The following is a 14,048-nucleotide window of genomic DNA, read 5'->3' as shown; positions in this document are numbered from 1 at the left end:
CAATAGCTATCATACTTCTATCAAGATGTCACCTTATGAGGCTTTGTACGGTAGGAAGTGTCGTAGTCCTGTTTGTTGGGATCAAGTCCAAGATGCTCATGTGTTAGAACCCTATTTGGTGACTGAGACCATCAATCAGGTTCAGATCATTCGAGAGCGTATGAAAACCGCTCAAGACCGACAGAAATCTTATGCCGATGTCCGTCGTCGACCACTTATCTTTGAGGTTGATGATCGAGTGTTCCTTAAGGTATCACCTATGAAAGGGGTGAAACGTTTTGGTGTGAAAGGAAAGCTGAGTCCCAAATACATTGGACCTTTCCGTGTGCTTGAGAAGATTGGTCCCGTTTCTTACCGTTTGGAGTTGCCCCCGAATTTGAGCAAGGTTCATGATGTCTTCCATGTATCTCAGTTGAGGAAGTACATTAGTGATCCGAGCCATGTCATTCAAGAAGAAATCCCAGATTTGGAGCCTAACTTGACTTTGGAAGAAAGGCCAATCCGAATCCTCGAAAGAGCAAACAAGCAACTTAGAAACAAAGTGGTGCCCCTAGTTCGTATCCTTTGGCGTTGTGGAAATGTCGAAGAAGAAACTTGGGAGCCTGAATCTTCTATGTTAGCTTAATATCCCGAACTTTTCTCGTGAAGTAATCCTCTTTCCTTTATTTAATTCTTGTGAGTTTTAGCTATCCTTTCGAGTGTTCCTCTCCTTCTCTTAAATACTCTCCGCGTTAGCAGTCCTTGCTTAGTTGTTTAAAAGTCGTAGTTAGAGTTTGGTCATAGCTAGTGGAGTCATTATCCTTTTTATAGAGTTTCGAACTAAAGATTTTTGAAAATGTTTTAATGTTTTTCCACTGGTTTTAACGTCAATGAGTGGTAAAGCTCGTTATTGGAGACGTCTGATAATTGGTTTTCTCATTTGTTGGTGTAAAAATATATATATTTTTATGTCTTTGATTTGGAATGTTGATGTTCTTGGACGGCCGACGAGGATGTTCCGTTCCATTGAAAAGACATATTTCATACGTTCATATTTTGAAGATTTTGTTTACTTGATTTTAAAGAGATAGACCTACATATATACAATGTTCCTTCTTCTAAGTTTCGGGGACGAAACTTCTTAAAAGGAGGGATGATTGTAACACCCCGTAAATTTGAAGACCTTTATTATATTTTAAGAGTAATATTTTAATCTATTTTAATTTAATATTAATTTATTTGAAATAAAATTTATTTGATAAAATATAACCTTATTTTATTTTGAAGAAATGTAATCATTTTTGATAGTTTAGAAATGTTTAAAAGTGATTTAAACTATATTTAAACCTTTTCCTTTGATAAAATAGATTTCGGATAAAAGTTGTAAAATTGGGATTTTCCCATTTCTTACGGTCGTTGGGTAAACGAGTTTGGATATTGGGCATATGAGTACTTAATCTTTTAGTAAAATCGTGTTTAAGAACTTTAATTTTCTCGAAAATCGCGTTCGATGAATATTTCTAATTTTCGTCGAAACGAACCAAAACGTGAACAAATGACCCATCTCCCCATGCTTTTGGCTGGCCACCTACCCTCCATTTGTCCCCTCTTCCAATTTTCATTTCCTCCATAACTCAATCTATCTCCTCCTTCTCTCAAACACCAAAAACCCACTAAAAATCCTCCTTACAATTCCTAAATCCACCATAAATCCTTCATTTCTCCACCAAATTTCATAAAAATTATATATTTGGAATCCTCTCTTCAATCCTCATCTACTAGTAAGCTTTATTTTCATTTCCTCCAATTTTTGTTTAAGACACTTTTTTTTAGGGTTTCGAATTTAAGCTTAATAATTGTGTTTTTGTTGTTCTTATAGGTGAAGAATTTGAAGATGAGTTAGGTGACTCATATGTTGTTGAAAATGAAGAGTAATTTTGGGTTTTAGAAGCTTTCTCAAGTTATTACTTGTCTCTTTGCTAGCTTAAGGTAACTATTCCGAGTTACTCGACGAATTAATGTCACATTAGTAGTTGTATTTGTTGTTTGTTGTTGTTTGTTGTTGTTTGAGATGATCTTGTTGATAAATGAATGAATGGAGTAATATGAGTATGCTTATGTTTAATTTATGTTACCCATTTGTATATTATTGTTTGGAACAAATTTGGATGAGGAATTATGTGTTGTGACAAGTCCGTTTTTTGGCTGGAACGCGTCAGTACCAGACCGAGATGGTTTCCAATGTTTCCAAAATTATGACAGATTGAACGGCGTCGAAAAATTAGGTGGTTTAGCCACTTGAATCACTCAATTCGGAGTCCGTATGAGTAAATGGCGTCGTTTTATCGATTAAAATTTATAGAAAAGTTTACCCTTGTGTGAGACGGTTATTTATGCTATTTTATTATGCGAGAATTTTGTGGAAATAGTTATTTTGTAAGTTGGAATATATTTTCTTATGTTGATAGTCTTTCACATGATAGAAATTGGAATAGTGCATGAAAATGATATGTAATGAATTTTGTGATTTGGGCCAAAGTAGGCCAAGACTCTGAGCTGGGCCAGATTGACCGAACGAGTTTGGTCAAACTAGGTTTAAACCGGTCAGCCTCGATTTGACCGATGACCCGTCGCGGGACTAGGGTCGAGGGTTTGTCTTTGAGGTGATATTGGTTGTCATTGGATGTTTTATGTTAATTCCTTGATATTTGTAATTATCATTTCACATGTTGGTTGTTGGATGTTTTGGATGCCTTATGCTTGAGTCTTGTTGACTCTTTGCCATTTTAGCTTGTTTTCATGGATTATGGTACTAGTGGTTAGCTGGAATTTGGATTATTATTGATATTTGAGATATTGTTGGATTGTCAGCTAAATATGCTCTTGCGAAGCCTTTCATATGCTAGGGTGTGTATGATCATTTGTGTGTGCAAGTTTGGACTCTTTGCCCCTTTTATGGTTAATTGGGTGTCCTACTTGTCTTGTGTGGTGTGGGTTAAAGTATTCAAGCTGGGACTAGGTCCTAGGTGAGTATTTCGGCCTTCATCATAGATAGGCCATTATAGTCTTTGACGAGTGTATGTTTGCGGCTTAATAGCCTTTGTGTCTTAGTTTGGTGGGTTTATATCCAAGTTAGGGCATGACCTCCTGACGTACTCGTAGAAGTATGTGGTCAGCTTAAGTACTAGCCAACCCTTTGGTGGACTCCTTAGGGGTACTCATGTGTGTGATCATGGGTCTTGGATGCGGTATTTTCCGCATGTCGCTAGGTCTGCGCAGGTCTAGGACTAGGGTGTTTACCTTACCTCGTGGTATAGACTCGAGTTACAGAATGACTATTGACTGTACTAGGAACTTATGCCCGTCTCTAGATATATTGTCCTTTCTTGTTTGATGATTCTATGAATCATAGAAGGTGAGATGCAAGCCAGCTATGGTTGATAGAGTTTGGATTCCTGAATGTTATGTGATTCACATGATAGTGTAGTATGAGTCGGTCTAGTATTCACATGCTAGGACTATGTGTTGTTATATTGTTGTTCACATGATAAGCATGATTGTCTAGCATCTATATGCTAAGGCTATGTGTTATTCATATTCATATTCTTATGTTTACATGTTATATTAACCATGACATTTCGTGGCTGGGAGAACTCGGAGTTACTCCCCACTGACTGTGGCTTTCGTATTTGTATAAAATGCGATTGACAGGTAGGTGACGCATATACGGGGTACATGGACGAGCTAGCGAGCAAAGTAACCTTGGGACCTAGATTGGCTTTATTTTATTGCGACCCTTAAACACTTTTTATGTCATATACTTTTTTTAGGGACATATGTCTCCCTTTTTCATATTTGGGTTGTATAACTTTGTTTCGCGACTTTAGCGATGTTTTATTTATGAGATTTATTTAGACCTTGCATGTTTGACACCTTCCCATTTGGATATTTTTATAACAGGTTCAGGTTTTAAAAATTACAGGTTTTTACCCAAATGAACCTATTACAAACATATCCATGCAGTTTTTATCTAGAATTATGTGTTTACTTTTTCGTAATAAATGAGGGTGTCACATGTAGTCTTGGAGGAGAAGGCTCATTCTTTAATTCTGTTATGTTTAGCTGATCACATTATGGTTGAAGTTGCCGATGAGGAAACTGCTATAGGTTTGTGGTTGAAGTTGGAATCTTTGTATATGACAACACAAAATTTCATTGAAGACGGACACTATCCGTCACAAGCTGAAGACGGGTAGTGCCCCTCTCACAAGAGGCAAGTGGCAATATGTATGGGTGCTCCATTTTCCCTCCCACTTGCCAACCCACTTGCTTTATTGTGAGAGGTCTTCAGCTTGTGACGGATATTGTCCGTCACAAGCAAGACGCTTTGATATGACAAAGACTCTAACCAACAAGTTGCTTCTTAAGCAGCGTTTGTTTGGTCTTCGTATGCAAGAAGGTACGTCTCTCAAGGACCATCTAGACCGTCTTAACTCTATTTTACTTGATTTACGTAATTTAGATGTTAAGGTAGATGATGAGGATGCTGCCTTGATTTTGTTAGTTTCTTTGCCAAATTCGTTTGAGACTTTTGTGGAGTCGTTTGTTGTTGGTAAAGATTCTTTGACCCTAGAGGAGGTGAGGTCAGCGCTTCACACTAGGGATTTGCGCCGAGTAGCGTCGGGTGGTGTTGTAGACGAGTCCCGTAGGGCTTGTTGTGAATTCGGAGGGTTCTAGTAAGGGTAAAGCCAAGTCTAAGGGTCCTCGTAAGAATGTCTCGCAATTCTCGCAAGGAACCCTTGGTCATTGGAAAAATCAGTGTCCTAAGTTGAAGGAAGCTGGTGTTTCTGCTGTTGCACAAAAGGTTGCTAAATACGATTCTGAGGAAGATTATGCTCTCGTTGTTGATGTTGTTCCACCTTCTTCGCATAGTTGGATTTTGGATACGGGATGCGTTTATCATATGTGTCCTTTTAGGGAATGGTTTACTTCTTATGAAGCTTCACATGGGGTTAATGTTGTCATGGGTGACGGATCTATTTGTGAGGTGCTTGGAGTTGGGACTATTCGGGTTAGGTCATGTGATGGTGTTGTTGTCTTCTTAGAAGGTGTTAGGCATGTTCCACGTTTGAAGAGAAATCTTGTTTCACTTGGAATGTTAGTTGATCAGGGCTACAGTTTTCAAGGTGATGGTGGATCGTTGTGCGTTGGTAAGGGTTCTTATGTTACTTGAAGGGGTGTTAAGGAAGGAACTGTTTATGTCTTTCAAGGCACTGTGTTGACTGTTGGAGCATCAGGTAGTCGTTCTTCTGTCTCTCTCGAGTCTAAGTTGGGGCATATGCAACTTGGATATGTGAACGATACTTTGAAGCACATCCAGTTTGGGTCACTTGGTGATATTCTGGATAATTTGGGTTTGGATAGCTTTAGTGAGAATGGTAGTGTTGACAGTAAGGTGGAGTCTATTCCAGTACAGGTCAAGCTACAAGGTTCTCAAGACAAGCTATCTACTTTTGTCTCTTTGCCTCAATGAGGCGGTCCGCGCCCCAAAAGGTGGGGCGATTTGGGGCTCCAGGTGGAGCTGTTTGTGGCTCTTGAAAGAGAGCCATTTGGGACCTCGTAAGGGATCATTTGAAACTTCGACGGGAGTTTATTCTTTGGAGCTTTTGGGTTGGACTATCTCGTCTAACAATTTGTACCTTTGATGGAGGTAATTTGTGCTCGCTTAGAATGTTTTTTTTTTTTTTGGTTTCCACTTGAGTTTTGTTGCCTTGGTGTAGACATTTTTGTGGTGGTCATGACACCTAGTTTACTCAAGTGAGACATTTGTTTTGTTCATGGCGTTTGTGTTCTTTTTGGGACAGTTTGGTACGACGGTACATTTAGCCATGTATTTTGGAGGGGATTTTGTTTGGAGTCTTGTGTGCGTTGTTTTGGTACACCGTTCCATCATAATGACTTTGGGTATCTTATATATTTGTGTTGGCGTTTGGTAGCTTTTGTCCTCTTCGGAGTTTGCTACGTTTGGCCTTCCTATTGGTATGAAGATATGTTGGGTACTTAGTACAATTGGTAGTTTTCAGCTTACTACATTGGGTACTTCGTATGTTGGTCACATTTGTTGCACACTTGGTTCATTTGTCCGTTTTGTGACTTGTGTTCAAGTCAAAGTGGAGACTACTGGGACATGTAGTGACTTGAGGACCGACTCTGTTGAAGCTGGTTTGGGTTTGGTTCTTCTATATTGGGTTCGTGTTTGAATAATTCAAGTCAAGGTGGAGATTTGTTAGGAATTTGTGCCTTGAATTTGTGTCGAAGACGGACTAAGTTAAGGCAAGAAGAAAATAGAAACTAAGGCAAAGGAATTTATCCGAGCAGCATGCGAGTCGCCTGTTTTTCTGTTAAGCTTTGGAATCTCGCTGCTGACCTGATCTCGTAAGTGACATCTATGCTGAAGAGTTGGACGTCCGTAGCCTTTGTTTATTGGGAGGTAGTGGGTGTAGGCCCCACTTAGAGTTTTTATTTGATCTTTGCCTTAAGTGTGTTTGTTTGTACGTAGGTTTGTATTAGGAAATTAGTGATTAATTTCCTATTAGTCTTATTTCTTTATTAGTCTAGATATTTTATCTTGGGTGGAATAAATATATAAAGACCCAAGTTTTATTCTAGGTTAATTGCAAAAGAGAGAGTTTTGAGAGCACAATAAAGAGGGTCGATTTGTGAGGTTCCTTCTGAAGAAGAAAACTCAGTTTGTTTCGGGCTCTATTATTGGTATTCGTCTGTCTTTGAAGATCGGAGGAGTTTGTTCAGATTTTGGTAGGCCTCAAGATTATTTGTCCTTCGTCTTATTGGGGTAGTCTCTTTTGTTCCTTTGAGACTACTATATTTGTTGGTAGAATATGGTATACTTTTGGCTCATATTGAGCGCGTGTGTACCGGTCTACTGCTGTACTATTTTCTCCATTATAGTGAAATTTGATCTCCTCGCAGGGTGGACGTAACCAGTTATTTTACTGGCGAACCACGTAAATCTTTGTGTTAGCTTTATTTACATTCGTTATTTATTGTTCTTATCGCCTTATCAATTAACTGTTTGGGTAACGGAACGCCTCCATTACAACACGAACCTAAGTTGCATGGCCAATTCCAGGTCTTATCGTTGTATGCTTGTATCCTTGTTCGAGCAAAGACTAAGAGCATGAGCAATAGAGAGGATGGTGTGATCCTCTTATTTGTTCTTTCACCCTCCCATTTTTTTACATATCACCTTTGCTATGACCCACCTTTATTTCCACTTTATTTATCCTCCTCTTTATATTTTTGTCCACATTAGAGAGGATCTCTTATGCATCCTCTATCCATTAATGTACATTTTAACTTCTTACAAAAGAAAAAAAAAATAAAGGTAAATAATCCACGTGGAAAAATATTATTAGATAGTTGGCACAAGGGCCAATGCTATACTTCCTCTAAGTAGAGGAAGTATCCTCTTGCTAAGAGGATGTTTCATGCATCTCCACAATAGAGAGGATCTCCTCTTAAAGGAGAGAGTGTGCTAAGAGGAGGCTTCATCCTCTCTATTGTTGGTGCTCTAAGACAACTGCACCTACAGGCTACAACTCATAAGCGTCCAGTGCATTACAGACTTACAGTACTGCACTACTGCCTAACTGTATTCGTGTTTCGTTCCTCTCCAAGCATCGATGTAGTGAATTTAAGGGAAAATAAAATTCTTTTCCCTCACAAAGAATATAAAAGGTAAAGAAAATTTAGTAGAGGGTCAAACATACGCCACATTGTGTGTTTTAATGACGAGAGACTATGTTGCTCAATTATTCAATTTACCTTTCATATCCTTGTCTGACACTCGACACTCAAACAAGGATAAGACACTCAGACATTTATTTTAGACCAACTACATGACTTTTTACATAAAATAGTCAAATCCGACATTTGAATACGCACCCCTGTCAGATACTTCAACGCGAAAACTGAGTCTGATTTATTATAAAAAAAAACATAGATCATAGTACAACTTGAGGCAGAAAAGTCCAAATTTTTTTTCCAAAATTTTTTTTAGAAAAAAGTGAGATAATAAATTTTCTAAATTATGTGGTTATATGAGAAAATAAAGATGGACCCACAATATCACTCAGCCCATCACTAAAAAATTTCATAGGCCAAGAATTTTTCAAACCTTATCTTGGTAACAAAACTATGACCTTACATTTAAGGATGTAGATGATCATGTACATGCTATATATTGTACAATAATATTGTGCATAACCCTCACTCATACAAGCAAGAAAAAAAAAAAGGTAATTTCAAATACAGTAGTAGACAATGGCTTCCTTGATGTCTAACGCGGCGGTCGCTACCGCTAGCACAGCCGCTCAGGCTAACATGGTGGCACCATTCAGTGGTTTGAAATCCACCTCTGCTTTCCCTGTTTCCAGGAAGAGTAACGTTGACATTACCTCTCTTGCTAGCAACGGTGGCAGAGTCAACTGCATGCAGGTATATTATATTATATTATATTATATTTACACGGTTTCATAATAAGTTTATCGTCCGATCATTTATATTCCGTTGTTTTTATCCATGAACCAATTGTAGGGTTAATTAGGTTAATTCGTATAGGACAGTGGACATTGAATAAACTGAAATATAATTTGAGCTTAAATCCGTAAACCATTTTCATAAATTCTCGTACGAGCATGATCAAATGTGAAATTGGCTGAATCCCCCTTATACCTAAAAAAGAATAAGAGATATCAATAATTTTCTTATATTATAATATCTACACCTGGATTATAATAAATTTTCTCTTTTCCACTTAATAATACAAAATACTAATAATAATAAATTTTACAATTAAATTTCAGATTGAGTTAAATATTAGTTGTATAATTGTTATTTTCTTTAATATTCCTACCTAAAAACTCGCGCGGATCTATACTAGTTATGTACTAAAATGAAAAATCCAAAATATTATTACTGATACGGAAATAGATTGTAAGTGTAATAATTTGCTTAACATGTTTACGAACTAATCTTATGTTGGTAATATTATGTACGTAGGTGTGGCCACCACGTAACTTGAAGAAGTTCGAGACCCTATCATACCTTCCACCTCTAAAAGAGGAGGAATTGTTGAAGGAGATCAACTACCTTCTAGTCAAGGGATGGGTTCCTTGCATTGAGTTCGAAGTTGGAGTAAGTTCTAATTTTGATATTCTGATATATATATATATAAAAGACGGTTTTACAATAATAAGACATTAATTAATAAAAATGATGTGATGTGGCAGACGGCATTTGTATACCGTGAGAACAACAAGTCCCCAGGATACTATGACGGAAGGTACTGGACAATGTGGAAGCTACCCATGTTCGGATGCACTGACGCAGCACAAGTTGCAGCTGAGGTGGTCGAGTGCAAGAACGCTTACCCTGATGCCCACATCAGAATCATTGGATTCGACAACAAGCGTCAAGTCCAGTGCATCAGTTTCATTGCCTACAAACCTGAATAAGAAGGAAGCTTGTTCAAATTATGTTGTTGTTGCTGATTTATCTTTTTTCTGAATTAATGTTTGTTGAATATTTCCGTTCCCAATTCTGTTTTGTTTTAATTTCAATTCGTGCATCCCGGATTAATGGAATGTAATATAGAGTATTCTACTCTTGATATTAGCTTCTTGTTTGCTGCATGCTATTCAGAGTTCTCTATGTTCATCCTTTCTTTTTATCTCAATTTGTGCATCCCGGATTAATGCTTTTATTATATTGCCATAATTCATTTAACGTATATAAGTTCAATTAGCATTAGAAGTGTTTGAGTTAATCTGCCACACCCTTACAAAATCGTTGTGATGTCGCAGACCGCGTTTGTATACTGTGAGAATAAGAACTCAGCAGGATACTATGACAGAAGGTACTGGAGTACAGGACAATGTGGAAGATATCGAAACGACATGGTTGGCAAAAGAACAAGGTGTGAAGGAAGTCCCTTACCTTACCTTACCTTGTATGGCTGCAGGCCTGCAAGACTGCTAAGGGATGTATAAGGTCCCCATACTGACACTCTGCCTACTTCATGAATCAAATGGCCAAAACTCTCCCTAAACCCATCATTATAATAAATTATTTCATAAAAGAATACTAACTCCGTCACAATCATTTGTTTACTTATTATATTTTGAGAACTTCGTCCCAATTATTTGTTTACTTATTATATTTTGAGGTGTCTTAATCAATTGTTTACGTTTCTATTTTGGGTATGCTTTTGATGAACAATGTGATCCTCCGCACTCAATTTGATCACTTGTCATCAAATAATTAGTCATCTCCTCTTTCCACACAACAAGTGTATCAGGAGCCCATGGTTCAACTTTGGCTCAGGCCCCTCAACGTACAAAATGGTGGTGTTTGAAGAACAGAACAGATAATACTCGTGAGTCACCAACGTGTGGACTCGATGTGACAAACTGTTTGAAATTCTCAAGTTCATGGGTGGTACATTGGTAAAGCATCGAGTCAAAACTTGAAGGTGGTCGTATATTGTAATAAGGCATGAAACTCTTAGCTCGGGGTGGAGGAATCTTGAGCAAGCCTGGTCCAGAGCGATATGGATAAAGGCGTCATAAGTTTCGTGGGACGTTAGAGATCGCTTGTGTCCTAGATTTGTTAATCAAGTGGATCCTTATCAGGTTGGGTGCCAGAAGTTTGGTAGATCTTTTTCAGATTAAATGGTAGAGACCGTTATGTTTTAGGACTTCTGAAATGATCCGAGGTATATTGGATGCAGAGGAAGTACAATATGCAAGTGTAGCACAGCCCCATTGGGACACATTTATAGATGGACATGCGGGACTAGGAGCATGTGAGAGCACTTACTTGATCTGTCGGTGACATGTGGTGTAAACATGGCTCATAGCATGGTGTGTCAGTTAAAGGAACTTATCAAGACTTGGTGATATTTGGGGTGCCTCGAAATTTGTTGAGGGTGTACGGTGTGAAAGTTCTCCATAGAGGTTAAGGTTCCAAGTGAATATGATGTTCCTTGGTTTGAAGGGATGATTGTTTTAGTGCAAACTAATGTCCCACATCGGTGGTGAAAAGATGGAAGATCAATAGATCATCCCTATAGGTGCACAAATATAATAGTATGAGGTCTTTTGGGAGGAGCCCAACTGTAAATACATGAGACTTTGTCCCAAAACGGATAATATCATACTATTATAGACAATGAAGACCGGTGCAACAAAGGCACAACAGAAGATATAATTCACATTTCCGCACAATATAGTGTTTTTTTTACTGATAGAACACTACTAGTTTTAAACCCGTGCAAAATTGCACGGGCATGTATTTGAGCCGATATTAATATTTTTGGATATATATATTTTTTTTTTGAATTTCTATTGTACTTATCTAATTGATCTAAATCTGTGATCTACATCATTAATGTTTAAACTTGTTATAAATAATTGTTCACATGCAATGGTTTAAGAGAAAATAACTAAAGATATTTTTTTTAACAATATATCGTACTATCTAGTTTTTAAAAATTATGCATGTAATTTATTCACATTATATGTAATTCAATCCCTTAATTAAATATAATTCCTTCTCGTAATTATGTAATTTTTTTTTTTTAAAACTTATGTAATTCATTTATTTGTAATTAATTTCATTTATTCCGATTTGTAATTCATTCCGCTTATATGCCATTAATTTCATTTATTCGGAATGTATAAAATTATTTCATAGTATTTGTTCTAAGACGGAATTTGTCGCATGTTTGTATAGCCGGAATTCTGAAGAAATAAATACATTGCACACTAACATGTCCCACCATAACATGTATTTCAAAAAAAAAAAAGCTGAATTAATGACGTGGCACGTCCTGGATTGAGTATTGTCTTCTGAATTAATAAAGATAAGATTATTATTGCACGGTATTGTTTTTTTTTATTCGTTTATTTATAGGAGTGTTTTTTCTTTCACTAAAACTTAGGAGAGACGGTCTCTCATTTATTCATTCATTACGGAATAATGAGAGAGTTTTCTTATAAACAAAATGGTTACTAAAGAGTAACTATCTCACCAAAAGCTAATTCGAATTAGCTTGAGAAGTTTAGAAATAATTTTATTAGCAACTAGAAGTTTGGCACTATACAAGAATTTTTCAAACCTTATCTTGGTAACAAAACTATGACCTTACATTTAAGGATGTAGATGATCATGTACATGCTATATATTGTACAATAATATTGTGCATAACCCTCACACATACAAGCAAGAAAAAAAAAGAAGGTAAATTCAAATACAGTAGTAGACAATGGCTTCCTTGATGTCTAACGCGGCGGTCGCTACCGCTAGCTCAGCCGCTCAGGCTAACATGGTGGCACCATTCAGTGGTTTGAAATCCACCTCTGCTTTCCCTGTTTCCAAGAAGAGTAACGTTGACATTACCTCTCTTGCTAGCAACGGTGGCAGAGTCAACTGCATGCAGGTATATTATATTATATTATATTTACTCGGTTTCATAATAAGTTTATCGTCAGATCATTTATATTCCGTTGTTTTTATCCATGAACCAATTGTAGGGTTAATTATTCGTATAGACTATAGACGACCACATAGACTCAAGCAGGTTAATTCGTATAGGACAGTGGACGGTTGAACAAACTGATACGTAATTTGAGCTAAAATCCGTAAACCATTTTCATAAATTCTTGTAGGAGCATGACCAAATGTGAAATTGGCTGAATTATGTACTAAAATGAGAAATCCGAAATATTAATTATTAGGATATTAGGCCCATTAAGGCCCGCTGTCGTCTAGCGTTTTGATATGTTTAGGTTTTCTGTACGGTATTATGTACTGTCTTAATGGACCTAATATCCTAATATTAATGATACGGAATATAGTAGTAATTTGCTTAAGATGTTTATGAACTAATCTTGGTGACGATGCTGGTAATATTATGTACGTAGGTGTGGCCACCACGTAACTTGAAGAAGTTCGAGACCCTATCATACCTTCCACCTCTAAAAGAGGAGGAATTGTTGAAGGAGATTAACTACCTTCTAGTCAAGGGATGGGTTCCTTGCATTGAGTTCGAAGTTGGAGTAAGTCCTAATTTGTTTTTTGATATTCTGATATATAAGACGGTTTTACAATAATAAGACATTAATTAATAAAAATGATGTGATGTGGCAGACGGCATTTGTATACCGTGAGAACAACAAGTCCCCAGGATACTATGACGGAAGGTACTGGACAATGTGGAAGCTACCCATGTTCGGATGCACTGACGCAGCACAAGTTGCAGCTGAGGTGGTCGAGTGCAAGAACGCTTACCCTGATGCCCACATCAGAATCATTGGATTCGACAACAAGCGTCAAGTCCAGTGCATCAGTTTCATTGCCTACAAACCTGAATAAGAAGGAAGCTTGTTCAAATTATGTTGTTGTTGCTGATTATCTTTTTCATAATTAATGTTTGTTGAATATTTCCGTTCCCAATTCTGTTTTTTTAATTTCAATTTGTGCATCCCGGATTAATGGAATGTAATATAGAGTATATTCTACTCTTGATATTAGCTTCTTGTTTGCTGCTATTCAGAGTTCTCTATGTTCATCCTTTCTTTGTATCTCAATTTGTGCATCCCGGATTAATGGAATGCTTTTTTTATACTGCGCGATAATTCTGTTTTTTTTTTTTATACTGCGCGATATTTCCTTACACCCTGAAAGGCGTCCAGAACAATTATACAGTCTCAAGTTTCTTAATGGTATGGTTAGAGCTTACTCGACAATCAGTCATCTAAAATATCGTAAACCAATTAACAAATAGGACGGTCTAGCCATCCATCAACAGAAAAGGAGCACTGTACACAGCAATTAGCATTAGAAATTTAGAATGAAGTGTTTGAGTTAATCTGCCACCCTAACAAAATCGTTGTGATGTCATTTTATTGTTACTGATAATAAACACGAGATGGGTCTGGCCTTACCCGCGGTGTGGGAGAGAAGTCTAACTCACAAGCCCAAGAATG

The 14,048-nt window shown here is 37.2% G+C and overlaps 2 protein-coding genes and 1 long non-coding RNA gene across 3 annotated transcripts; all 3 read left to right on the top strand.

Annotated features, from left to right (window-relative positions):
- The first annotated feature begins 1,613 nt into the window (after positions 1 to 1,613).
- LOC141615406 (uncharacterized) lies at positions 1,614 to 3,822 on the top strand. The gene is made up of 3 exons (XR_012529841.1): positions 1,614 to 1,760; positions 1,859 to 1,968; positions 3,691 to 3,822. It is a non-coding gene; the product is annotated as an uncharacterized LOC141615406 (long non-coding RNA).
- Positions 3,823 to 8,174: 4,352 nt separating this feature from the next.
- Positions 8,175 to 9,736, top strand: LOC141612487 (ribulose bisphosphate carboxylase small subunit, chloroplastic). The gene is made up of 3 exons (XM_074431280.1): positions 8,175 to 8,496; positions 9,061 to 9,195; positions 9,291 to 9,736. The coding sequence occupies exons 1-3, from the start codon at positions 8,323 to 8,325 to the stop codon at positions 9,513 to 9,515; spliced, it is 534 nt and encodes a 177-aa protein (XP_074287381.1). The 5' UTR covers positions 8,175 to 8,322; the 3' UTR covers positions 9,516 to 9,736.
- A 2,445-nt stretch (positions 9,737 to 12,181) lies between these two features.
- On the top strand, positions 12,182 to 13,684 carry LOC141612486 (ribulose bisphosphate carboxylase small subunit, chloroplastic-like). The gene is made up of 3 exons (XM_074431279.1): positions 12,182 to 12,499; positions 12,984 to 13,118; positions 13,210 to 13,684. The coding sequence occupies exons 1-3, from the start codon at positions 12,326 to 12,328 to the stop codon at positions 13,432 to 13,434; spliced, it is 534 nt and encodes a 177-aa protein (XP_074287380.1). The 5' UTR covers positions 12,182 to 12,325; the 3' UTR covers positions 13,435 to 13,684.
- The last annotated feature ends 364 nt before the right edge of the window (positions 13,685 to 14,048 follow it).

The sequence above is a fragment of the Silene latifolia genome, chromosome 11 (assembly GCF_048544455.1).
Source record: "Silene latifolia isolate original U9 population chromosome 11, ASM4854445v1, whole genome shotgun sequence".
Taxonomy (NCBI): Eukaryota; Viridiplantae; Streptophyta; class Magnoliopsida; order Caryophyllales; family Caryophyllaceae; genus Silene; species Silene latifolia.
This window is presented reverse-complemented; position numbering and strand designations above follow the sequence as displayed.